The sequence below is a fragment of the Aulonocara sp. 'chitande type north' Nkhata Bay genome, linkage group LG17 (assembly GCF_057382095.1).
Source record: "Aulonocara sp. 'chitande type north' Nkhata Bay isolate Kocher_YH1m ecotype deep benthic linkage group LG17, A_spYH_male_GT1.1, whole genome shotgun sequence".
Lineage (NCBI taxonomy): Eukaryota > Metazoa > Chordata > Actinopteri > Cichliformes > Cichlidae > Aulonocara > Aulonocara sp. 'chitande type north' Nkhata Bay.
The window spans coordinates 27,688,497-27,715,934 of NC_141360.1; the positions used below are offsets into that span (position 1 = coordinate 27,688,497).

At 42.5% G+C, this 27,438-nt stretch overlaps 1 protein-coding gene across 1 annotated transcript; it reads left to right on the top strand.

Moving 5' to 3' along the window:
- Window positions 1-135: 135 nt before the first annotated feature.
- kdm7aa (lysine (K)-specific demethylase 7Aa) lies at window positions 136-27,437 on the top strand. Its single transcript, XM_086269066.1, has 18 exons — window positions 136-277; window positions 8,986-9,071; window positions 11,265-11,382; window positions 12,386-12,546; window positions 17,520-17,661; window positions 18,348-18,534; window positions 18,877-19,039; window positions 21,040-21,127; window positions 21,217-21,323; window positions 21,789-21,880; window positions 22,045-22,131; window positions 22,433-22,678; window positions 22,896-23,023; window positions 23,337-23,488; window positions 23,572-23,666; window positions 23,801-23,952; window positions 24,132-24,466; window positions 25,219-27,437. The coding sequence occupies exons 1-18, from the start codon at window positions 180-182 to the stop codon at window positions 25,305-25,307; spliced, it is 2,526 nt and encodes an 841-aa protein (XP_086125192.1). The 5' UTR covers window positions 136-179; the 3' UTR covers window positions 25,308-27,437.
- Window position 27,438: the final 1 nt, after the last annotated feature.

Sequence of the window (27,438 nt, forward strand, 5' to 3'; positions counted from 1 at the left end):
TATTGTTGGTGTGCCCACACAACCAGATGGAAATGCATAATCTGGAAACTGACGTCAGAGGTGGGATTGCCTCAGAATGGCGGATTTCGTGCGTGCTCGGCTCCCCCCTCGGGTATTTCCGGATGTTGGGTTAAATCCCCGCCCGCTTCATTCCTGCGTTGTTTGGGGACAGTAGGAAGATGGCGGCGGCCCCGCTGTACTGTGTCTGCCGGCAGCCCTACGATGTGAGCCGGTTTATGATCGAGTGCGACATCTGTAAAGACTGGTTTCACGGCAGGTATGTAGTCTGCGACATCCTAAAGAGGTGTAGTTACATGGAGGCGAGAAACACGGTTTGTTTTTTAAGAAAAGGCGACGGTTCTCTGAGCGGTCTTGGCTAACTTAGCGTGCTAACCGTTAGCGGTGGGCGACGGGGGTTTTAAACCGTCTATTGACACGACTTTACGGGCGAAAGTGGGGGTTCGCGCCCCTAAAAACAACATTAATGAACTCCATCGTGCCGCAGATAAGTTTAAACAAAACGACATGATCCAGCTCTTTGTAGTTATTATAATAATCAGCGGCATTTACTTAAATAGAGCCCAATAGAAAGTAGATCTTATAGCTGATGGTATACCGAGCTGTTTCAGTCAACACGGGTGATCAAAAGCGTACGTGACTACCTTTCCGTAGAGTTATTTAAAGGATAACTTTAATTTTGATGTCGCTGTGATTCAGTCGATTTAAATCCAGTTAAACCAGCCCTAGTGTACAAAGTGTGCCAGAGCTGGCAGGTTATTAAAGGTAACGGCAGCCTCGGGCGGCGTCTGAGTTGTATTTTAAACTTAATGATACAAGAAGATCTAATAAACAACTTCAACTTGTTTGGGCACAACCTGTACGTTAATTATATAGCAAGCTGGTAGTTTATATCTATTATTTAATACACATGAGCTTTGTTTTAAATGCTGGTTTGATATTGGTAGAAAGTAAGTGGGGGAAACGAGGAGATTGTTATGGTTTGGCTTTTGATTGACAGTTGGCGAAATTTAAATCCCCCACCCCCCTATTTAGAAAGAGGAGGCACATGGCCTCGGACCCCTAGTGGCAAGCAGGGGAATTATTTAAAGGTACCAAGCAGGCACGTGTCTGGGTTTTGTGTGTGTGTGTTGTATTTGTTTTGTTTTGGGGTTTGTTTTTTTCTTTTCTATTGTGATTGCAGGTAGCAGATGTTTTTGTGATTCATGCGTAGATGTAGGTGGAAGCTGTTGAAATCTTGATGGGAATCTTAATGTTGTGTAATGTACATTGCCTAAAATGTACAAATTTCAGTCCACACCTAATATTGTGACGCACTGCTTGAGCATGAGATTTTCTCAGCATCCGACTTTCTTTCTTTTGCAGTTTTCTCTTGTTTTTTTAATGTGGCTCTAAGTCCATGGGCTGACCTAGGCAACTCTTCAAGTCAGCCTGTGTGGGTGCATTTCCACAGTGACTGCTTAGGAATACAATAATCTGGGTTTTGTTTTGTTTTTTTGGTTTTTAAGGTGGGGGGTTGCTCATGTTGAAATGACGGAAGCCATTGCGTAACCACCAAGTGTGCTGCCAAAAAACTCAGCAGCCAGGATTTGTGGTGTGTCAGCGCCAAAACAGACTAGCTGTGTGTCATCTGCCAGCAAGAAAAGGAACAAATGTTGGAGCTTCCCCCATTGATGACTAATAAGCAGATACACACCACACACGCACATACTCACAGCAAAGCTCCAAAAACGGCCACATTTCCAGCCTCTTTCCCACGAGGCAGGCCAGAAGGAAAGGGATATTCTCTGGCTGTGGGTGATGGCACGCCATTGGAGGGGAAAGCGGAGGAGCTCATTTTGCTAGTTCTTGTTGGTGTTTGTGTGGGAGACTTTTGTCTTGGTTGCTGGAGAGTGTCCTGTTTTCTATCACCTGTGTTTCAGTAAACAAAACAAGCTGTACTTTAATGTGGTAAGGCTGTCTGAATCAGTGTCACGGTTTATCAGCATCAGATTTGTAAAGAGTGAGGTTACAGGAAAGCTGAAAAAAAGTCCTGATAAACTCCCCCCATGTTTTCAGTAATCTCTTTATTACAGTTTAATGCAGTCATATTCATTTTTGTTTTTATTCAGTTGTGGTTCAGTTAGTTTCCACATTGTGTTTCTTATTCACTTCAGTTTTATTAGTTTATAGTATTTCTTTAATAATTCAAAATTTGTAATACTGCATTAAATCTACATTAACTACAGCATAGCCCTCTACTACTTCAGGAAAATAGTCAACATATTGCTTTGAGAGGAAGACAGAAATACTTTTTCCAGTTGGGAACAACTACTGCTTTGATGCTAAAGTGGAAATACCTCTTTGAGGCTAAAGTAGAATACTATTTTGTGAATAAAGTCAGATGCAATGATGAGAATAAAGTTGAAATACTACTCGAAGTAGCTTCAAGATGAAAATAAAATTACTACTTCGTGGAAAAAGTTGAATACTATTTCCAGAATAAAGTCAAGTACTGTTATGAGAACAAGATAGAAGTACTACTTCAAGAATAAAGTTGAATAATTATTATTTTTTACTTTAAGATAAGATAAGATAAGATAACCTTTATTAGTCCCACACGTGGGAAATTTGTTTTGTCACAGCAGGAAGTGGACAGTGCAAGAGTTATGAGGCAAAAATTAGAATACAATAAGAATAAATACAGTACACAACTGTACAGAATAGAATAAAATAAAATACTATATACAGTAGAATAAAATAAAATAAATATACAATAAGATAAAAATAGAATACAAATACTATATACAACTGAGTAAAAATACAACGATGACAGAAAGGATTATTGCACTTAGTATTATTGCATATGTATGGATGTGTGTGCTTGATCAGTTAAAGTCTTTATTATGGAGTCTGACAGCAGTGGGGAGGAAAGACCTGCGAAATCTCTCCGTCCCACACCGTGGGTGCCGCAGTCTCCCACTGAAGGAGCTGCTCAGTGCTGTCACAGTCTGCTGCATGGGGTGGGAGATGTTGTCCATCAGGGATGACAGCTTAGCCGCCGTTCTCCTGTCACTCACCACCTCCACTGGGTCCAGAGGGCATCCTAGAACAGAGCTGGCCCTTCGGATCACCCTGTTCAGTCTCTTCCTGTCCCCAGCAGAGATGCTGCCGCCCCAGCAGACCACGCCATAAAAGATAGCAGAAGCCACAACAGAGTCATAGAATTTCTTCAGGAGTGGGCCCTCCACTCCAAACGACCTGAGTCTCCGCAGCAGGTACAGCCTGCTCTGCCCTTTCCTGTAGAGGGCGTCTGAGTTATGAGTCCAGTCCAGTCTATTGTTCAGATGAACACCAAGGTACCTGTAGCTGTCCACAGCCTCAATGTCCATACCTTGGATGTTCAGTGGTTGCAGTGGAGAATGCTTGTGCCTGCGGAAGTCTACCACCAGTTCCTTGGTTTTACTGGCGTTGATCTGGAGGTAGTTCAGCTGGCACCAGTCCACAAAGTCTTGGGTCAGACCTCTGTACTCCTTGTCGTCCCCATCAGTGATGAGGCCGACTATTGCAGAGTCATCAGAGAACTTCTGCAGGAAGCACTGGGTGGAATTGTGGGAGAAGTCTGCAGTGTAGATGGTGAAGAGGAACGGAGCCAGAACCGTTCCCTGTGGGGCCCCCGTACTGCAGACGACCCTGTCCGACACACAGCCCTGAGTCCTCACATACTGTGGTCGGTCGGTGAGGTAGTCCAGGATCCAGGTAGTGAGGTGATGGTCCACTCCAGAGTTCACCAGCTTGTCCTTTAGAACCGAGGGAAGAATAGTGTTGAAGGCACTGGAGAAATCAAAGAACATGATTCTCATGATTAAAGTCATAATACTACTTTCAGAGTACTGGAAAGTACTATTTCCAGAATTAAGTGGAATTAGTGCTTAAATAATAAGGTAGATTGTGTAAAGTTAAAAATGACCACATTGTGTACATCTTCTCTTTTATGTGCTAAAAGAGAAATTTTGTCTTTTATTGTAACTGCTTCTAAAAATGGTACTTTAACCTCATGGGCCAACAGAATATTTTTTGGTGCCTATTAGATATTTGATAAATACTTTAATCTAAAAGTTATACATTGCCTACAGCGGTAGACTTACACCTGAATGAGAAAAAAGCATTTGAAAAAAATACAAAATGATTGTTTGCAGAAGAAATGTTCTGAGGGTCTCTGTTACTAATCTTCTGACCTCTTTGGTTTACTTTGCTGCCCCTTCAGGTTTTTGTCCTGACTATCTGCAGGGGTAACAGTGCCCTGAAGCAGTATAACCCACTATTATACCCTTTGGTTTAGATTTCAGGTGTAAGTCTGAGGGCCATTCATCATTTTGAGCCTCACCTGATTGCAAGACCTGCCTCTGTAAATGCCTCTGCCTCTGCTTCATGCGTTTCTTAGATGCAAATTTACATCAGTGTTATGGATGTAAATCCCCGGTAGGTCACATCAGATCACAGTGTAGGTGTCAGGCCCTCCGGTCTGCCCATTGTCTAATGTGCGTGTGGACAGTGGGGGCGATGATAGACCAGTGGTGCTCAATGAGATGGAGCGAATGACTGATGGGAGCTACGGCGAGCCAAGTTCAATGCGCGATCTGTCAATGTCGCACAGAGTGTGAGCACACTAAAGAGAGATAGATCACCTCTGTGGAGAGCCTTTTTGGTGTTTAGGCTAAGTGGAAGTGCCCCCCCCCTTTTTTTTTTTTTTTTTAAACTACTGCTGTCTGTGATGTTTCAGATCATCTGTTTAGATGTCTGATAAGTTGATTGGCTGAAGTAAAGACAGCCTCATAGCTCTTGTTTATATTCAGCTGACTCTCATTGGGGTGGAAATAACATTACATTTGGCTCAATCAAAGTCGATTAAGGGTCAAAAGCATCATGTATTGATTACTAGTCAGTTTGAATTATAACAGTAAAGAATATACCACACAGTTCAAATTAAAGGAAGTTTAGAAAACCACTTTAAATTACAATATCAAACTGATAGCTGATGTACCAAAATAATAGATCAATAATTTGTATGTTATGAACTGTGAATCTGCACAGCGAGTTCAGTCTGTGTTTGTTGTGTTGCGTCTTTCAGCAGCAAACACTCGTAAGACTGATGACTCGTTAGGTTTTAAATGGGGCTCAGCCATGTTGAAGACATGTGAAAACAGAGTCCCAGTGCTTGCGGGCCTCAGGGCAGCTCAACCTGCACTGAAAACAATTAAGTTGTTTAAAACTCCCAGGGGCTCCCTGACACCCTATAAACAACAAAGTGATCCTCTTTTTGTTGTTTACCAGCTGACTACAGAAAGCCCTGCTGTGTCCTTCAAACTGTAAACAATGCACGGGTGATATGTTGCTTTTATGCCTAGCTGGCTAAAATGATTTAACCCCTGAGGGCAGAATGACAGAGCCTTATCCATCTGTCAGACCTCAGTGGCTCTTACTGCTGTCCAAGTCCGGCTCTGTTTATGTAAGCCTTGCCTGAGCGCACTCGGACGAGTCAGGTGCTCCTCTGGGGCACATAAAGACAGCCAGGTGTGTTTAACTGCCCTCATATCCTCTCCATCTCCACCACCCATCCATTAGAGATCTGCCAGTTCCCTAATGTAGGTGTGTCGACACCCCATGCGGAGCGGTTATTTGGAGCTTAAAATAATGGCGATGCCAGCCTCCAGCCTTTGTGTTTCTGCACTGATCACTGAGGACAATGAACCCCCTCACAGTGCGTGGACTAATGAATAAACCCTCTCAGTTACACAGGAAGGAGGCCTTTGATGAGAGGAAGTGGAGGAGAGGGGCTGTTGATGGCGAGGGTTTAGCCAAGTACACACATCTCCGCTCATTCAGGAAGGGATGTTTAGCTCGGTAATCTGCTGCAGTGCTGTCAGAGGGCAGCTCTATCAGGGAATAAAGCAAGGTTTTGTGGGGTATCTGTGTTGCTCACCCTGGTTGTACTCTCTCTGACCTTTTTGTTGTCTTACAATGCATGATAACACTATCTTATGAGTTGAGATGATGTATGACTGAGCAGATGAGGTTCATGTCGGTTCAAGAGCTGTTTGCACACTCACCCCGCTTTGTGGTGAGTCATCAAGCCCGAGTAAGGCAGCAGGAAATACTTGGCCCCTTTCTTTTCTTTCCTCTCCCATTTTTACATTTGCTGTCTCAAGTCCACATAGACTCACAAGCTCGGGTTAAAGTGGTAATCATTACAGGTAACACGCGCGCTGAGTCAGGGTGGCGTATGTGGCACAGTGCCCTTATTTCCCACTGCGGTGTTATATAAAGGAAAGTAGCAAGAAGGTCACGTCAGCCCAGAGCACACGCTGTATTCACACGTCTCAGCGAACCCAGCGGCAGAGAGCTGTGACTCATGCTTTCCCCCAGCGAACGGCCACATGTTTGAACAAAGATTCCTGATACATGAGCTAGGCTTAGTCGCCAGCCAAACACTGTACACTGTTACTGCTAGTTATCCATTTGCTCACGTGCAGGAGCAGGAGTGCTTCTCTCAGCTTTTTTTTTTTTGTCTTTTATGGATGTTGTAGGAGAGTGGAAAAGTAACTTTCAAAAGAGATAAATGTGAGTTCTTTACAGCTAAATGGATATTTAATTAGTTACTGTACTAATGCATTTGTTTGCCCTTATACCCAACCAACAACAGTTCAGATTTTGTGTGGTATGGTTGATATCCTGTTTGTGCACCAGGGTGATGTGGGGGGTGGCAGGCATTCACACAAGCTCACCATTTCCTGATGAGTTAATGGCCCTCTGCTTTATTTCCTTTACAGTTTTCCTGCAGTTCCTTGTAGATCAAAGCTGATAGCAGGCTTCGGTCAGCTCTATCCCCCCTGCAGGCTTTCACCTTTAAAAGCAAAGGTTATATCAGCAACAAACCTGTTTATAAACCTCTTTTTGCTGTGCTGCAGGAAGGGATTTTGTAGGCCAGTAATGAAGCTGGCGTCTGTCTGGTTCTCTCAAAAAAACAAACAAAAAAAAAGCAACAAGATTTCTTCATTTGTTTTTGGAGTACTGATCTCAGGGGAAGAGAATCTCCACAAATTGATGCCACGTGCAGTCAGAAGAAGTAAAACACTAATGTGGTTCTCAAACTGTGACACTATGGGCAAAATGTAGAAGGAAGCTAAATTTAAAACTAAACTGAAATTTACTTTGGTTACTTTTTTCAATGTTCACAGAAAACTGTGGGGGCATTGAGTCTAAGTTATTTGTTAGTTTCTAATTGCATCATTTGGGGGGGTTTGAATCTGAAATGTTATAGATTTGTGCTAACTTCCATCTAGTGGCTAATGGGCAGATTTATCAGCACTGGGTATCAGTGAAGAGGTCAGGTGCACACTAGTGACAGTAGTGATTAGTCATCTAGTCGACAAATTGCAGACAATCTTAGTTTGGATGGTGCAGGCTTCAGTGGCCTGAAGTTTAAGTGTTTGCTTTTCCGTGGATGACACAGTCCTGCTTGCTTCATTGATCACCAGCTCACACTTGGCTGATTTGGAGCTCAAAGCTAAACTGCCAGGGCTCTACTTCTAAGGCCACGATTCTCAGTCAGAAAAGGGTGGAGTCTACATGCTTGGTTGGTAATATGTTGTTGCCCCAAGTGAAGGAGTTTGAATTATGTTAGGGACTTCTCAACAAGTGAGGAAAGGAGGACACGGGAGGATTGTCAGATGTGTGCAGAGCTGAAAGCGAATGTGAGCAGTTGATTTACTGGTTGATCTGCAGTCCAACCGTCGCCTATTCCTCTTTAGAGCATTCGGGGTCTTCATTAGAAAGGTGATGACTTCAGTAGAGCCATTGCTCCTAAATATAAAAAGGGAACCAGCTGAGTCGGTTTGAGCGTCCAATAAGGATCCTGGGACTTTAAGGAACAAGGTGTTTCAAGCATGTTCAGCTGAAAGGAGATCACAGGGCAGACTGAAGACATGCAGGAGAGATTCTGTCCCTCGGATGGATGGGACTGCCTCTTTTGACCATCTGAAGAGTTGAAGGAGGTAGCTGGGTTGAGGGAGGTCTGGGTATCTCTGTTTAGGCTGCTGGCTCTGTGAGCCAGACCTGAATAAGTGGTAGAAAATGGATGGATGGTCATGTGAATTAGGATAGTTCAGTTTTAGTTTGTACTTTTTGGCTTATCACACTATACACATTGTCCACAATCCGAACAAAGTTGCTGTTCAACCCATGCTGCTCCGGTATGCAACCCAGGAATGCATGTGAGTTGGTTCCTGTGGCTTGGCTGTTGCAGGATACTCAGGGGTAGTAGCAGCATGAGTGACACCGCTGTACTGCAGCTCCTCTTGATAAATGCACTGCAAATTATATGATGAGAAGAGGCCAGATCATTCAGCTTGTTTTTTAAAAAAAAATAATAATAATAATGAAGCCATAACTGTGAAATGATAGAACATTTGTTGGAGGGGAAAAAAATAAAACTGCTATCTTTGGTCTCCTGACCTAAGTGTGCGCTGCTTTTTCCTCTTTCTTTTTATCTTTGACCTGTGACCCCTGGCATCTCTGCTTGAAACACACACAGCATTTGACAGGAGTTTGGGAGCGTTTCATCTGCTTTAGCTTGTCCAGGTCAGATAAAGATTGTGGTGTCCTCGTTTCATTTCTGAACGGGCTTGTAAAGCAGTAGACCTGTTCCACTCATTTCAGTTAGATTGAAAGTGGTTTATATGCCACCATTTACAGGATAAGTTATCTGAAGGAACTTTAAAGTATAAGGAAAGACCATATATATTGTAAATGCAATGAATGCCTTCAGCTGGTAGGGTTTATTATTACATACATACATTATTATAGTAAATGCTTTGTATATGTTTGGGCAAAATCTTGTGATGGCGTGTTTTCTTTTCCTGGCAATTTAAAAACGGTATAAACCTCTGTAGGGGACTTGCCCTAACTCTGTATCTCATTTCTTTCCAGCTGTGTACAGGTAGAAGAGCACCATGCTGTGGATATTGATGTTTACCACTGTCCCAACTGTGATGTCGTACACGGACCCTCCCTGAGTGAGTCTTTGCTGCTTCCTGAAGCCATTTTTTCTCTCTCACGCACACACTCACACACACTGCAGTCCTGAACTTTTCTAGACACCTTGGTGCATGCAACCTGGCAGTTTCATAGTGCATAGTCCATTTAATGTCAGATTGCAGCAAATATCTCAGTAAATATTAGTGTGCATTTACTACTTATGAATAGTTGTTTTGTGCACGCTAGGGCTCTAGACTAACTTTTTGCAACGGTTGCACTGGTGCGCCTAAGAAACCACCAGCACAAAAGTTGGGAGCACCCAAATTTTTCAACCGCATAGCTTAACACCGCTGTTTTACATGTGCATTTTTTTTTTTTTTGGTGGTGGTAGTGGTGGGGGGTTTTGCTGTCTATACAGACAATATTGATTTGTAAATGATTAACTACCAATCTTGTGCTTAAAGTGCTTTGGCACTCTTTGGCAATATTGTAGACAATGTTAAACTTAATCATCATCTTGGCCTTCTCTGACGACCTGTTTGCTGTTGCCTGCCGCTGAAAGGCAGTGGGGAGAGGGGACACTTGGGCAGTGCATTTATTGCAGCATATAATGTGTTTTCTGGATACACTGTGCTTTTTCAAAGTTCAGAGGTTGATGGCTCCGTGTCAGAGCACTGGCTATGAATTTCAGATGGATCAGGCCTTAACTTAACCAAAAAGTTATAAATAGTTCTTTTCATCCTTTCTTATTACCCACAGCTACATCCACTTCTGTCAGGCCTAGGCTACTCACTAGGGCTGGGCATCATCACTGATTTCTATAATCCATTTGATTTCGATTCACTTTTGCCTCAGACTGTCAGAAATATTATAATTCTCATCATTTATCAGTACTGACACTTATGAGACTTCATCAGAATTGTGAGCATCACAGCAGATGCCTTTGTGTCAAACTGAGAAAAAAACACAGAAAAACATGAAGGAGATTTTCCTGGCCTGGCTTTTTATAGCAGATAACCTTAAAAATATTCTGCAATATTGTATAATTTTAAAAAGTTTAAATATTTTCAGTATTGAACAGCAGAAAATAGGCTTTCTTGTCTGAGGTCATTTAAGTAAAGAAAAGAAAAGAAAGAAAGAGTGCTGTAAATAACGGTATATTGGTGGGTAAGAAGCGAATGAATAATGCAGAAAACAGAGATCTGAGATGGGGAAACTGTTCTTGAAGTGCACACAGAGAGAGAGAGAGAGAGAGAGCTGTGCATAAAGTGTGATTTTATTTATTTATTTATTTTTTTAAATCGCGGTGGAAGCAAAACAGCAAAGAGGGAATTCATATTCATATTTAAAAGTCGATTCAGGATTTAATGAATTGATATCGCTTTATTCAAGCTCACCCCTCTCTATCCACTTGCACTTTCAAACGTACATGACCAATCAGAGAGGTACCGCCCCTGACTGTCTCTGCTTGGTTTAGACCACGATATGGGCATGATATGTTGTTGTTGACCACACGGAGACTTTCCGAGTTGCAGAGACTTTTTTTTTTATTTTTTATTTTTTTACTCGAACAGTTGGTCGCACCGGTGTGACCTAAGATTTTTTTTTAGTCGCACCACTGAAAAATCTGGTCGCATTTGCGACCAATTTGGTCGCACTCTAGAGCCCTGGCACCCTCTTGCATCTGTTATCTTGGCAGCTCTGAAGCCTAAACAGTAAAGTGTTTCCATTAGCCAGTATATCTGAAGCAAACTATTTCCTGATGTGTGCTACATGTGAGAAAGCACAACAGCGGAAAGTATGACCTAATTCTTTGAGGTGCATGTGTGAAAACAGCACCATACTCTGATTCTCTACCTTGTCTCACCCATGTCTCTATATGCTGGACAGTCCCGGGGGGAAGGCCGCTCTCTGCAGTGTTAGTCGAGTCAGATTTTTTTTTTTTTTGGGTTAAGGGGGGGAGGGGAATAGGTTAACCTTTGACAACCCTGAGGGCAGACATTAAGAAGCTAATTGAATGGTGCTGTAAACCCTCCACTTTGATTGGACAAACCCCTCGATATCCACCCCTGGGCACAGGGGCTGAGTAGTGAATTAATGTGCTTGTGACAAGTGATTGTGATCTGCATAATTTACAATGTTGTTGTGTGAAGGTGCTTCAAGAGGGCATTATTACATTAGGACGAGACAGCCCAGTGAAACTCAAACCTACTTTTTTTTGTTTTCTGCAGTGAAAAAGCGCAACAACTGGCACAGGCATGACTACACAGAGCCAGACGATGGATCGAAGCCGGTGCAGGCTGGCACCTCAGTGTTTATCAAGGAGCTCCAAAACAGGACATTCCCCAGGTAGATATCAACACCCCCCCCCCTCCCCAAAGAGCCACACTTTTAAAACTCTAAAGGCCTTGCCTAGTGGAATATTTTATTCAGGTAAACTAAAAGTGCGATTTTCTGATTTGTGAATCATGTCTACTTTTGAAGGCTCAAAATTGGGCTCCTGTAAAGTTGTCTATGCAGTTAAAGGCTTAAGTAAGGCTTTGCATTAGAAAGTTACAAAGGAAAAGAGAAAAACTGCAAATGTATGAGAATTTGTTTGTGTTTTTCCAGTTCTCTCTTTCATTTTGGAAATGTTTTTTCTCATACTTAATCCTTCTGACCAACTGGATTGTTTTTCTAATTTGCTGAAAAAACTCGAAATTCTTAACTTAATGCTCATACAGGTTAAAGTGGATTTAGGAGAAGACATAAATATGTACACGCTTGCTTCTTTTGGTTTTAAGCCAGGCAAACTGTTTTGTTCTGTGTTCTCACGTTTACAGATATCTAGTGGGAGTTTGATTGATTCTGTTTCTATAAAAGAAAATAGTTCCAGTGTGTGGATTATTTACATTTTCACGACCACTGATTCTGGAAAAAATGTGTAGCTTTGGAATATTTTTAGTCACACAAAACAGTGTGGCTTTAAGAAAGAAAAACACATTACTGGGTCCAGAGTTTTCTTGATTGTGATCACATTTTTGTAGAAATCTTTATGAAAAGTCAGTGGCTCACCTGACTTTATCTCAGGTGAAAAACCAAGGTTGTCGTTAGGATTAAATGGGTGATATGTAGTGACCTGGGTAATCCTCTCAGTGTGCCTAATCACCACCTCACAGAGCAGCTTGCATGTCTGTAGGCTCTTTTTGGGTCAAAATGCTACCACCACCACAAACACAATATTTTCACCTATATTGTGTTGTGGTTTGGGTAGTAAAGTAAACAAAGCAACTCTCTGCATGGCTAAAACCATTATGGTTTTATTTTGAGAACACTGGCAGCTTGAATTAACTTATTACAATCTGGTTTTCAGTGCCGAGGAGATTCTGATACGGATGAAGGGTGAGCTGGTGACTACCAGGTACTTGGAGAGGCAAGGCTTCAACTACCCCATAGCAGTCACCGAAATGGAGGGTCTGGGTCTGAAACTACCCCCCTCTACTTTTTCTGTCAAAGATGTGGAGCAGTATGTGGGTAAGAAAACTTGGCTTTGTTGTCACATGTATGTATGTAATTTACAACAAAACATTAGTGTTTATTGTCTGGGAAGGATGTGACTTCTGTGATTGGACTACACATCATCATTGGAAGCTGCTTAAAAGCTAATGAAATAACGCTACACCAGCCAGCTAAGTGGCCATTGCTGAGCAGGCGCCATCTGTGTGTGTCAATATGAACCAGTTTCCAGGTTCATGGGTTTTAACCCACTTATCAGGCATCAGACGATGGCTGAATGCGTTCTAAATGAGCGACGGCTAAGCTTTCACTGCCCTCTCCATGACCACTGCACTTCCTTACCGAAACAGCCTGCTACTTCCCAGCTCCTATTACAAGCCCATTACCAAGCCCACCAGTGTTTTTATAATTAAGTTCAGATTACAGACTCCCTTTCTCACGTTATCTCTCTCTCCCATGCCCTATTGAGCATTAAGCCAAGGCACAGGTGTTGTGACTGGGGTCTGAGTGTGGGATTACAGTTCTTCCAGTTTGAAGACAATGGGACAACTGGAGTAAACGCCGATGCTGTCGAGCATTTCTGCTGCCAGCTCGGTGTGTGGTCAAAGATTGGTCAAAAAGTTCTACACATGATGGAAAGTCTTTAAATTGACCTATTTATTGTTTTCAATCCGAACTATATATTGTGTGTATATATACAGTGGGGCAAAAAAGTATTTAGTCAGCCACCGATTGTGCAAGTTCCCCCACTTAAAATGATGACAGAGGTCAGTAATTTGCACCAGAGGTACACTTCAACTGTGAGAGACAGAATGTGAAAAAAAAATCCATGAATTCACATGGTAGGATTTGTAAAGAATTTATTCATAAATCAGGGTGGAAAATAAGTATTTGGTCACCTCAAACAAGGAAAATCTCTGGCTCTCACAGACCTGTAACGTCTTCTGTAAGAAGCTTTTCTGTCCCCCACTCGTTACCTGTATGAATGGCACCTGTTTGAACTCATCATCTGTATAAGACACCTGTCCACAGCCTCAAACAGTCAGACTCCAAACTCCGCCAAGACCAAAGAGCTTTCGAAGGACACCAGGAAAAGTATTGTACAACTGCACCAGACTGGGAAGAGTGAATCTACAATAGGCAAGCAGCTTGGTGTGAAAAAATCAACTGTGGGAGCAATCATCAGAAAATGGAAGACATACAAGACCACTGATAATCTCCCTCGATCTGGGGCTCCACGCAAGATCTCATCCCGTGGGGTCAAAATGATCATGAGAACGGTGAGCAAAGATCCCAGAACCACACGGGGGGACCTGGTGAATGACCTGCAGAGAGCTGGGACCAAAGTAACAAAGGTCACCATCAGTAACACACTACAACGGCAGGGAATCAAATCCCGCAGTGCCAGACGTGTTCCGCTGCTGAAGCCAGTGCATGTCCAGGCCCGTCTGAAGTTTGCCAGAGAGCACATGGATGATACAGCAGAGGATTGGGAGAATGTCATGTGGTCAGATGAAACCAAAGTAGAACTTTTTGGTATAAACTCAACTCGTCGTGTTTGGAGGAAGAAGAATACTGAGTTGCATCCCAAGAACACCATACCTACTGTGAAGCATGGGGGTGGAAACATCATGCTATGGGGCTGTTTTTCTGCCAAGGGGACAGGACGACTGATCCGTGTTAAGGACAGAATGAATGGGGCCATGTATCGTGAGATTTTGAGCCAAAACCTCCTTCCATCAGTGAGAACTTTGAAGATGAAACGAGGCTGGGTCTTCCAACATGACAATGATCCAAAACACACCGCCCGGGCAACAAAGGAGTGGCTCCGTAAGAAGCATTTGAAAGTCCTGGAGTGGCCTAGCCAGTCTCCAGACCTCAACCCCATAGAAAATCTGTGGCGGGAGTTGAAAGTCCGTGTTGCTCGGCGACAGCCCCAAAACATCACTGCTCTCGAGAAGATCTGCATGGAGGAATGGGCCAAAATACCAGCTACTGTGTGTGCAAACCTGGTAAAGACCTATAGTAAATGTTTGACCTCTGTTATTGCCAACAAAGGTTATGTTACAAAGTATTGAGTTGTATTTTTGTTATTGACCAAATACTTATTTTCCACCCTGATTTACGAATAAATTCTTTACAAATCCTACCATGTGGATTCATGGATTTTCTCTTCACATTCTGTCTCTCACAGTTGAAGTGTACCTCTGGTGCAAATTACTGACCTCTGTCATCATTTTAGGTGGGGGAACTTGCACAATCGGTGGCTGACTAAATACTTTTTTGCCCCACTGTAATGAATGGAAACCAGGGCGAGGTGCCCTTGCTAGGAAGGAGTAAGGGTTCAGTCAGTAAACCTAATTATTCTTAATTTATTTAATTACCAACAAGTATTCACTCATCTCTGGACACAGGCTCTGGTTGCCTAGGTTACCTTGTTATGCATTTATTAACTTGTTATGTGCCAATCACTGGTATCAAATGCTTGCTCTGAAGTTGAGTGAAGTTTGTCTTGGCGTTGGCCCGCTCTGTGTTTTTCCTGTTTTTGGCTGTAGTTGTCGAATGTTTTTAACTTTCTCTGGTTTCCGTTTCTCTGTAAATCACTTCCTGTGTAGACGCAGCCTAAGATGTTACAATGCGACCCACCGTTAGCAACCCTCTCTCTTTCTGTGAGGGGAAGAATGCAGATGACAGCTGCAGAGACCAGCCTCTAGACCGCTTGAGTACTTTGATGTAGAAAATTAGGTTTAATGCCAGCTGTTTCAGAGTAAACTGGCATGTAAACTTTCAACTGAAGGATGACAGCCGATGTTGGCAAGGGCATTACAGTTAATTAAAACTAAAATAAAGGCTCAAACTGGGTGTGAAAAAATATTTTGGCTAACTTTAGAAAAAAATGAAACTGACTGAAATTTAAAAAAAATGAGAAAATGTCTTTAGTTTTTGTCTCTGTTTGATGGAATTTGTTAGCACAGTCTGCCTGATGAACATTGTTATTTGTGTACAGAGACCCTGACAAATAACCTCTCATTTATAATAATAAAAACGCCAAACCTGAAACTATCGATTCTTCAATTTTTTTCCACTTACCCATTTCAGGGCTGTAGCAGGAGCTGGAGCATGTCCCAGCTGTCATAGGAACTGAACTAATATTGAAGCTAATAAAACTAAACACAAATGAGCAAAGCCACTTGAGAAGCTAACTACACTGAGACCCTGTCCACATTAGAAAGGTGTCTTGGAGAAGTTGGTTTTTGAATGCGTTTTGGTCTTTCATTCACACATGAAAAGCATTTTAGGTCACAGACATTGGAGATTTTGAAAAACTCCTTCCAGGGCAAAGCTTTTTAGAAATGGTTTGAGGTTTTACATGAAACTATGCAAAACCTGACAAAGAAACCAGAAAGGGAAAACCAAGTTTGTATTGCACCATCAAAGTTGTCTTGATGCTTGTTATTGACTAATCAGATCACATTGACTGGCTTAAACTAATATTAATATGAGTTTTCCTTATGACACTTAGCACAAAATGGGTGGATACCAAATTAAACTCAGCTCAACTTTGAGGTCACCTGTTAAAGCACCCAACTGGTGCTTTGAGGAAGAGTAAAGGTTGCTGTTGACAGGCAATGGCTTATTACCAGCACTTTATTAAAAGTATATATTTTTTTTAAAGCCCGATTCACAAAAACCTATTATAGAAGGAGCTATTCCAGTCCCTCATCCCAGTATTTAATATAACAAACCCTGCCGTGCATGTTCATAGTTACAATCATGTTCATTCCTACAAAACGGTCAAAAATAAAGTAGGATTCATCTTTTGATTTCAGTGTTGAGTTAATTATTTTTACAGCATTTTGCTCCCAAAACGTTTGATTCATGAGGAAATAATTGTTTTACATTAAAATTAATGCAGTGAGTAACAAGTTTCTGGTTCCTGTCTGATGACAAAGACATATTTGCAACAATTATCTCAGTTAATTGGCTCTTTAACATAACTGGGTGTCGTCATATATCATTGTCTTTATGGTGGGATGTCGGTTAGATTGAGTGTCTCTCGAGCTGGCTCAGCGGTGCTTTAGTTTGTTGACATTAATAAAAAAAAAAAAAACTAAATAAAAACATTGAATTGGGTTTGTGAACCCAGTGCTCGAGCTCGGCGTTGCAGGGTTTCCAGGCAGCTTTGTCTCGCACTGTGTGACTGACTGCTTTTCACTCCACCTGTTCTCTGTCATCAGACGCTGGCCAGCTGGGCCTTTAGAGGAGTGTGTGTGTGTGTGTGTGTGTGTGTGTGTGTGTGTGTGTGTGTGTGTGTGTGTGTGTGTGTGTGTGTGTGTGTGTGTGTGTGTGTGTGTGTGTGTGCACACACAAGTATGCACAGGGGTAATAAAAAAGGTGTGTGGGAGGGGAGTGGGGAAAATACAACCACCAGCTGTCTTGCTACACACTGCACCCCAGTCTTACTTCCGGCCTTGCGTGTCACTGCGTGTGATTTGTAGCCTCCCAACTGTGAGCTGTTTGCTGTTTGCTCTCTCTTTGACTTTTTTCTCTTTTCCTTTTTAGCATCTGTTTTCTATCCCATGAGTAAACACACACATGCACACACAGCTTTTGCACACTTTTTCTCACATCTACAGACATATTTCCTTATATGCTTGAGATCTCCCACGCACACACAGCTATTAAACGTAGCAGCCCTCTCACCTCCACCCACTCCCCTTCCTCTGGGACTGGTGGTCTGGACAGATTGACAGATTGTCTCGCTTGCATCCCCTACAACCCCTCCCCATGCTGCCATATTAATGCCAGTTTTCCTCAGGGGTTGATCTCTAAAAGCACATGAGGATGCCAGCAGGCTGCTGACCCCTCTGAACCCCATCACCTACTCTGCAGTCATTTAAAAAGTTTGAAGATTTTCATTCAGGAGTCTGTGACTGCAGAACATCTAATCTGATATTGCACAAACTAAAAGGCACTTCATTCCCATCTAGGTGGTAACAAAGTCATCGACGTGATAGATGTGGCACGGCAGGCGGACAGCAAGATGAAGCTCAGCGAGTTTATCAAGTATTTCACCAATCCCCATCGACCCAAAGTCCTCAACCTCATCAGCCTGGAGTTCTCTGACACGAAGTAAGCCATGCTGCAGGTCCGTCACTGTGATTTAAAAGCGAAAAAGGAATAAGTATCTTCAAGAGTCAGCAAACTAGGTTTGACAAAACTTCCAGATGTATTTTTTACCAAGGCCATCTATATCAATGTAAAGTTGAATGGAAGCTTCCAGCTGATTTAATAGTTGCCTGAGTTAATAGAAAGAAATGGAACAACATTCGATTTAAAGTCCTTCTGATGTAGCCAAAGCTGTTTTCACACGTGCACTTTAGACAGATTTGTGAGAATCAGGTTGGGATATTTTGCTCAGTTTCTCTTTAAGTGTAGCACACAACAAAACAGGCATTTGCACTACTGGGAGTACTGTGAAGGTGAGGGAGCATGTAGCATGCTGGAGGCTCCTTATATGATGACAGCTTGATAACGATGAATGCCGAGAATATTATTCTGCTTTGTTCTAACACTGGTGCAGTCTGACATCGTATGGACTTTGCACTATAGGCACCTAGCAGGTTAAAGACCAGCTACCATCAGATCTGATTGTGCTGGACGTTTACAGTCTCACCTCAGTGACTTGTTATTCTGTTGAGGGTAGAGTCGAGTCTCTCTACAGTATTGGATGTGGTTGAGATTAAATCAGGGACCTACAGATATGTTTTTAAAACTTTCCTAAGCTCAGTGTGCTGCATGATTCTGATCACCCGCAGGATGGCAAAGCTGGTGGAGGTTCCTGACGTGGCTCAGACGTTGTCCTGGGTTGAGAACTACTGGCCAGACGACTCCTTCTTCCCTAAACCCTTTGTCCAGAAGTACTGCCTTATGGGGGTCAAAGACAGCTACACAGATTTCCACATAGACTTTGGAGGCACCTCTGTCTGGTATCATGTTCTCTGGGTGAGTGTGTGGATTTAAAGAGCTTTTTTTTTTTTTCTCCTTTAAAGAGAGGAACATGCCACCCTGATGTTCATCAAGCTCAGGGATTCAGTGTTTCTTTAAATACTGAGGTTTTTAGGTCAGACTAGCACTCTCTGAAGGGTCACCTTGCTTCTCACATCCAGTTAATTCATAAAACAGCCAGCAGCACTCATCATGATGGTCTCACCCCCTCGCTTCTGAAAACTACAGCTAACTTTAATTTGTGATTGAATGAGGGGCGGGTGTTTAGTAGAGCAGTGCCGTCACATTCACAAGTTTAACCTCTCGTTACCTTAAATACCTTTTTCTTTTGATTTTCAGGGTGAGAAAGTCTTCTACTTGATCAAGCCCACCCTCACCAATCTTGCACTATATGAGGCATGGAGCTCCTCGCCCAATCAGAGCGAAGTGTTCTTTGGGGACAAAGTGGATAAGTGTTACAAGTGTATTGTACCCCAAGGAACCACGCTGCTCATCCCTACAGGTCAGTGAGGTGTTTTAATGTCACATTTGATAAGTAAAGGACTTTAAGTGTACTTTCAAAACTTTCTTAAGGTCAGTTTGAACTGGGAACCTCCTGAGAAACTCTGTATTTCTATCACAGGAACTATGTAGCACATTAAGCTCCAGGGAGATTATTTTACCCCACAAAAAGTCCCACCTGACAGGGGTTGTACTTTCTGAAAGTACAACAGTTGGTTGTTGGTTGGCAAACAGTTGGAAAGTTGTAACCTCGCCATCTTCTGGATGTTCAAGAACTGTTTGATAGAAGTGACGATTGTGATAAATGATGGTTTATGTTCAGGCTATGATCCGTGAGCATGGCAGTTATGTAGACCTCTAGGTATTGGACGTATGAAGAAATCAAATTTGGATAACTGGCAGCTTATCATCTGTACTTTACTAATTGTCACGATTAGCTCAAAAAGTCAGCTATGATATGTTTTATGATGAGATGAGCAATGTTATTGTTATTATAGGGCATGTTACAGCACTATAACATCCACTCTTTAAAGATAATGTATTTATGAAAAAAAGGATGCAAGCACAGTTGACTGACTGGTAAAACATGCAGGTCAGCACGAGTGCAGAGCTCAAATGATTTGGACAAATGTATTCATAGCTTATTTGTAATATTACACGTGGGTTTAAAATCAGCTCAGCCTTTCGTGCTCAGTCACGTCCGCTATCCTGACACACCTTTTTGAAAGGGATCTTTGGTCGGTACACCAGGATGTGATTGAGAGCTTTCACACCAGCCTAAACAAACATCACTGACCAGACAAACACACACACACACACATTTTAGTTGAACCAAACTAAACACACTAGTCATCAAAGTACTTTTAAAGTCTTGGATAATGGTGTGTGGTTTCCAAGCACAATAAATTCCACACTCTCAGACGTGCAGCTGTTTGTGTCGCTGATGTTAAATCATTGTTTCTGGTGACTGCCTGACAGTTTTGCGCCAGCTTTGCTGACCTGCCTGTTTTTTGTTTTGTTTTTTTCCCCATGTGCATTTAAAAGTGAAAAATAATCATGATTCCCATGGATGCTGCCAGGAAAATACAGGCTCCTTTAAGGTCCTCTATTATTGCCAAAGGAAAATAACAGAGAGGGAAATTCTTCCTGAGCAACAACCCAAACAGTTCTTAATGATCATAATTACAGGGGAAAATGAAGAGAGACAGAGCTCCTATGTCATATGATGAAAGTAGCACTGAGGCGTTTTACTACACGTGACTATGCAGCCTTGTGGTGGCGCTGCTGATGTTGCATTAAGAAGGTAGAAAGATGTTTTGATGTCATGTCACTAACTGAGCATGACACCAAAGCATGCTTTGATTCGCTGAAGTGAAGCTAATGGATCCAGTCATACCATTATTTGTCCATCAGTCTCTCAATGGACTTTTTAAGCCCATAGAGCTCCTTCACCCTTGCCCCCCTACGGCACACGGAGAGACAAAGCTCAGTTCAGCCCGTCAACTGCTGGATGTCCTCAATCAGTCTTCCAGCCATGCTTTCTCAGAAAGCTCAAGCAGCATTGTGAAAGAGAGCTTTTGGCAGAAAGGCTGTGGAGAGGTGGGAATTAAGCTGGGGTCAGGAAGCACAGTAGGTCAGTCAAGCGTATTATCAGGCCTGTCTGTCAGCCTCTGTCAGTCCCCCCCCCCAAAAAGAATCTGTTTTCTCCTACTTTGTGTTGTATTAGGAGCACTGTTTATCTGGGGTGGAAGCCGTTATTGACAGCATTATCTCCTGCTGCTGGGTGTGACTGTGCCTCAGCAGGATAAAAAAGTTTCTTGCAGTCTTGTTGTCACGAATTTTGTTTTCTGCATGTTGAGAAAATATGATTAAGCGAAGTATAAATCCCTATTTCCTCAGGTATTCATGTGTAATTTCTCTGCCCCACCCTAAGAATGTTATCATTCTAAGCCAGAGAGTAGATAAGCTGAGTAAACGTCTGTGCTCTGCTGCCCTCTGCAGGCTGGATCCACGCTGTTCTCACCTCTCAGGATTGCATGGCATTCGGAGGGAACTTCCTTCACAACCTCAATATTGGCATGCAGCTCAGGTAAACCACTCGCCTGCCACTGGTGTGGCATCTTGATTTTTGTGTGTTTTCTAGAGACTTTAGCACTTAACGTTTGGTTCGCGTTGTAGGTGTTATGAGATGGAGCGTCGTCTGAAAACCCCAGACCTCTTTAAGTTTCCCTATTTTGAGGCCATTTGTTGGTATGTGGCAAAGAACCTCCTGGAAATGCTAAAAGGTGAGAGTCTAAAACTCAAAACCACAAGCCACAGAGATGTGTATAAGAGCTGTCGCAACATAACATTTTGACATAAAAATTCAAAACATTTGGCAAGAAAATAATGGTGTCAGTAAGATTTATTTATGGGTCTTTCCATGAAAAATCAATGAGTTCCTCCCACCTGACCCCTCAGAATTAGTATATTTAATGAAGTCATGCAAAATTTTACCTGCATATGACAGTAAATTTCAGGGTTGCAAGTCCTTTAATACATAGTGGAGGGTCAAAGTGTGACGTGTTTTGTTTTTTTCCCCCACTATTTTTGATCCCTCAAAACTTAAAAACACAAAATATCCACAGGAAATTTCCATTGCTGAACACCACTTTTAATGCTACCTTTTTGGAAATCCATTACTGTTTTAAAAGGTTTGAAGCTTTCTCGCTTAAAACTCGTGACAGTTTTCCCTTCTTTGATTTTGTCAGAGCTTCGAGAGGACAACTGTCCTCCACCGACCTACCTAGTGGATGGAGTCAAGGCTTTAATCAGTGCACTGAAGACTTGGTTGAAAAGAGAGGTGAGAAATTCTGCCTGATTACACCTCACATGTCTGCAGTCCACATGGTTCTTGTGACACAGGAGTCACCGGAGGCATCCACGTTTAGTCTTATCTGTCAGCAGCAGGCGGCAGATTCTCTGCTCACTCCTCTGTTTTGAATGTAAACTGTTGCGGCTTTGCAGGTGAACGAACCCACCAGCGAGGTACCAGACAATATCAGGCCGAACCATCTCATTAAAGAACTGACCAAGGAAATCCGCTACCTAGAGGTGAGGAGCTTTTTAGACTTCATGCAAATGGTGGTGTCAGCTGGGAGAAAAGCTGACGCTCTTTTGGTATTGTCAGTGATTAATAAAAGTGACCCACATTTTAGACATATACAAGCTGTAATCTCAGTGTTTACATCATTAATTTGCACCATTTCTTGACCCTTTACAGTTTTACATGTGCTTTATCTGTACATCTTATTAAATTAAAAAAAATGATCATTTGATTCTGTAGGTTTTGTTTTTATTTTTTGCACATTGTAACAACCTTCACTGCATGATTTATTTTACATTTATTTTCTAGGAGGAACCAGTGGGTGGTAGCAAGCTAGTGAAATCTCAGGGAAGTGGAGTACCTTCGGGATCAAACGGCTGCCTGTCCACTCGAGCTACGGTGGAGAGGCTGTGCCAGGCACGGCGAGCTCGAAGGGCCGCCAGGCAACTGAGGGAGCAGGAGCGCCATGCGCCCAAGCTACCCACTAACCTGGACATCTTAGAGCAGCACACCAGGGATGTGCTGAAGAGGCTGGAGGTCGGGCCACTGGAGGAGGTGAGCTTCAAGGAGCAAACATTCAGAATGTGTGTTTAATCTACATTAAAGGAAGAAACCAAAATGCCGTTAGTTAGGCCAAAAGGTGCACTATGTACTTATTATTGTAGTTGGAGTCTTCACTTAAATGCAGCTTTGCACCGATTAAAGCTTTTTGTAAATGCTTCTGTGTGTGTTGTTGATGACTGATACAATACTTTTAATATTCTGTATCCAGGATCCTGCGTTTGGTGCCAAGGTTCACGCAAAGTTTAACAAAGTGTCAACTGCATCTGCAGCTGCTGCTGCAGAGTCTATGGAAGACAACCACATACGGCTAATGCTGGTCAACGGAAGAATCATCAGGTGGGGGAGCAAAGTGAATCAGTGTGCAGAGCCAGTCAAACTAGTACTTTTGTTTTGGTGACAAACTCCAGAAACCAACATAAAACCACTTTGGTGAATAAAAAAATAACATGAAGTAAAAATGAATTTAGAAAGGTTTACTAGTCAGCAACAGAAACTATGAATTTGTTAATCTACAAAGCCTGTTCTTCTGAGCTGTGAGGCAGCCGTCAGGAGATGAGGAGTCCAATTTATTTTCCTCTTCTTGTTTATTACAATATAAATTAGTCACCTGCTCTGCATGTTAACATGAACTTTATATTTGTGTGTGCAGAGATTTGAGACGACCGGGAAGCAGCAGCCCTGTAAAGTCCGAAGATGAGGGACTGTCTGTTGGCCCACCCAAGGGTTGCATGGACGTGAAGTTTGAGAGGATGTATGACAGTCAGGAACAGCACAGCACAGCTGAGAAATCCGCACTCCTCAGTAAGTCTTCAGTGAATATTAAACCAACAGACGATTGTAGCCATGCAAGCATTTAGCTGACGATGTGTTCCTTTGTGTCTCAGGAGATCTGGAGAGGATGAAGACTGAACTCGGGGAAGAAGTCTCAGGACACTCCAGTGTGTCAGATGTCGAGTCAGACAGCGACTTTCCCACAGAGGTAAACGATGTGCAGGATTTATACAAACACAGCCGGTTTAAGAGCTCAGTGTTTCTGAACAGAGTGTACTTTGGGTAATCATTTTTTACGCTGTCTTCTGAGGCATGTTTTTGAAATTTCTCTGTCCAATGTAGCATAAAGAGTCATCGTCGTCATCATCTTCTGACGAAGACTCGGAGAGCTCCCAGGATGAAGAGGACGAGGATGAGCAGCAGACAGGCTCAGGGCACATAAAGCTGGACCAGTCTGGCGAGAAACTCAGGCACAAACACAAACCACTCAAACGGTGAGGAAACAGATCAAGGCAGGCCTGTGACCAGTACTATTATGCTTCTTCAAATATTCTGATTATCCGTGGGCCGTTTAACCAAATAAATAAATAAAACAAAATCCTTGAAAGGCCCCCGTGAACACGGCGCCATCGGGGCACCTTTTTTAAAAATGAGTCTCGTCTTCCTCCTACAGAGAATGTCCTACCTCACCCAGCACAGCAGAGGCCATTCAGGGGATGCTGTCTATGGCTGGTCTGCTGTGCTCCTCCAAGTCGGAGACGGCAGACTCGCTCCAGGAGTCCTGGTGGCCCAGCCCGCTGGAACAGGCGCAGCACCAGCGCCGACTGCAGGGGGACAAGAGCCCGATAGACAGCCAGGGAAACAGCAGCAGCGAAGCCTGGGACAATCAAGGGCTCCCCAGCCCAGAGATGGACTACCAATACTGTGACCCCTCAATGTCTCCACCTCTGCACCCCTCCAAGAGGCATGCCCCGAACCCTCCACCAATCAGCAATCAGGCCACAAAAGGTTTGAAATGTGACTTTTATCATTTCTGCTTGTTAATATGCAGAAAAATGGAGAAGCTGTTTCAGTCCACACTAACTGGCACAGAAGATAAAGCATGGTTCAATACGTAATGTGCAGGATGTGGGAATTAGCTCTCTGACAGTGGGAGAGGTGGTATTCAGTGTTTAAAAACTGTTTAAAATTAAATAGAAAGTACAGAAAAAAACCTTTCCAAAATAAAGCTGATCAAAGATCAGGACAAATTTTAACCAGGACTTAACTGTCGTGCAAGAAGTGTTAGTATATTTTATTTCGATTAATGTATACTTTAATTTCCCCATGGGGATCAATACTCTCTACATTTAACCCATTCACTCAGTGAAGCAGTGGGCAGCCGTGTATAGGGACGGTACCTTGCTCAGGGGTACCTCAGGGTAGCCGTTCAGTGGATTTGAACCCTCAACCTTCCGATCATGGGGCCACCACGCTACCTACTGAGCTATCCCTGCCCCATTATCATGTTTTATTTCATTTTTGCTGTTTGACAATGTTTAGTTTAATTTGTATTAGTTTCTTTAATTATTGTAATATAAAGTAGGTGCTTTCTTTGGTGTCAGGGGCCCGTTTTAAGGGCCACTTATGGTTATCATCATGATTAGGCCACTTGATGGATTATTTGTCAGATTTGTGAGAAGATAGTTAGTTGAAATGTTACTCACTATTTGATGTTACTATATAAATCCCGCTAATATTTTCATTTTTCTCTTTTTTAGGCAAACGGCCCAAAAAAGGCATGGCCACAGCCAAGCAGAGACTGGGGAAGATCCTGAAGCTCAGCAGACACAACCGCGTCTTCGTGTAACCCTCCCAGACATTGAAAGAAGGGCGAGGAGTCAGGAGCAGGGGGAGAGAAGAAGATAGTTTTGTGTATTTTTTACCAGACAGTTAAAATATATCGGGGGGAGGGTGGATGAAACAAAAAAGAAATGAAATCACATGGACACTGCCTGGAGATGAAACAAATCTTTGATACGTAAAACACGCTCACTGTGCATGCTTAGGAGACAGGGTATCGGATTGGAAACGAGCAAGCGCACGACTTTACCACAAGCACACTAAAGACAAAAACATGAAAGGAGCATGTTGCTGCAGGGAACGGTGGACTTGAAGCTCCTGTGGGCATTTTGGACGGACAAAAAAAGAGATGTTGGTGGGGGCGGGAGGAGAGGGTGAGGCGGCAAGACGTCCACTGCTTCTGATGCCAAGATCACCTGTGTCACATTTGCTAGTATTTCCCCCTTCTGCTGATCACCCCTCCACCTCTCCCCTGGCCTAATTTTTATTATATATATATTTTTTTTTTTAAATTTTTTTTTTTTTATTCGTGACAAACTGAACAGGACGAAGGGTCTGTTTACCTGGATGGGTGGAGGTGAAACGCGGTGCTAAAAGAGGAGGTGGTGAAACTGAAATTTCAAAATGGTGCTTATTTGTTTGTACGTCTCTCCACTCTCTCATGCTTGTGTCCCACCCTTCCTCTTTATCTCAATCACACCAGCAATAACTTTTTTTTTTTTTTTTTTAAGGAGAGAGGTAAGGGCGAGAGGCAGCACTTTGGTGCGTTTCTTCTGCTCGCAGAATTTTAACAGGTGTAAAACTGCACCTAGTGTTGGAGGTGGGGGTGGAGTCACTCAAAATGCTGCCTCTCTGTGAATTTGTTTTCCCATAGGAATTACAAGTCGTCACCTCTGAAACGACTGGCTTAATTTATTTCGTGTTTTATGTGATTTTTTTTTTATTGTTTTTATGGATTCTGAATTATTTATTAATTGAACAGAGGTAATGATTTTATTATATTTTCACCCTAAAAACCTCAGTGAGCCTGAGGGTGTTTCTCCCCCCCCTTCGTAGGGAGTTTTTTTTTTTTTTTTAACCTTTTAAAAATTTTTTGTAAATGTGGATGTTTTTAGAGTTCATGTGATCATCTGTTGAGTAGCTACCCATCTTTCCCTTCCCAGCTGAGTAGAGCCTGTGTCGATCCTCGTCCTCTTTGTTCCTGTAGAGGTTTTTTTGGTTTGTTTATGGGCTATGTGCGGATAGTCTAGGTTAAGAAACTTCCATATCTACTCCTGAGCTTTCTCTACTTAGTGCCACACCGTTTAGCAAAAAAAACAAAACAACAGGTATTCTGAGCCACTGTGGTTGATCCAAAGTAGATGATGTATTAAAAGGTCAGCGATTGAGGAACTGACATGTGGATGATTGAGGCTTTTTCTTTTCTTTAATGTGAGGTGTGTGTGTGCAGTTCTTCACTCTCAGGGAATGATGCCATGGACATAACCTTCGATTAACCACCAGCCACACATCATGGATGCAGACACTCATAACTTCTTATTTCAGTGTTTTTCAGTTTTTATAGCTCAAAAAAAAAAAAGCAACAGGTCAGATTTAACAGTCATTGTATCTTTAGGCTACTTTTACCCATTTGGTGTTACTCCCACTCACTGCCTCCAAACACGTGTTCAGCTCATTGTTTAAGTGGAAAGACACCCTAGTTTAAGTTGACTCTGCACCCATGTAGCTTTAAGAGCGCCCTCTGAACAGTGTGAGCCTTCCTCAGGTGAGTGATGAGATCCAAAACACAGAATTAACATTTAAAAAAAAAAAAAAGCAGTGTTTCCTTTGTACCCCTCCTTTTTCTTTTACACTACACTTTAATCTTTGAAGTCTTTGCATGTTAACTCACAGAATAAAAACACGAACTGGCCCGCAGGCAGGGTTTGTAATAAGCTGTAGTATTTGTCCCCCTCACTCTCCTTGAAATGCAGCTCTCAGCTTTTTTTTTTTTTTTTTTTAAATATGTGTTGGTTCTTGCAATGGTTTTTTCCAGATTTAAATGGCTTATGATTTGAAATATACAAACACTGGCTAACTGTGACACTGTTAATGCATTTCAGAAATTGCGTGTAAATAAATAAAAGTAATAAAATGAC

Coding starts and splice junctions, on each gene's coding strand:
- kdm7aa (XM_086269066.1), top strand. CDS start 180: ATGGCGGCGGCCCCGCTGTACTGTGTCTGCCGGCAGCCCTACGATGTG. Junction 21,324..21,788: donor CCTCCTGGAAATGCTAAAAG/GTGAGAGTCTAA, acceptor TGATTTTGTCAG/AGCTTCGAGAGGACAACTGT. Junction 23,024..23,336: donor GTCAACGGAAGAATCATCAG/GTGGGGGAGCAA, acceptor TTGTGTGTGCAG/AGATTTGAGACGACCGGGAA.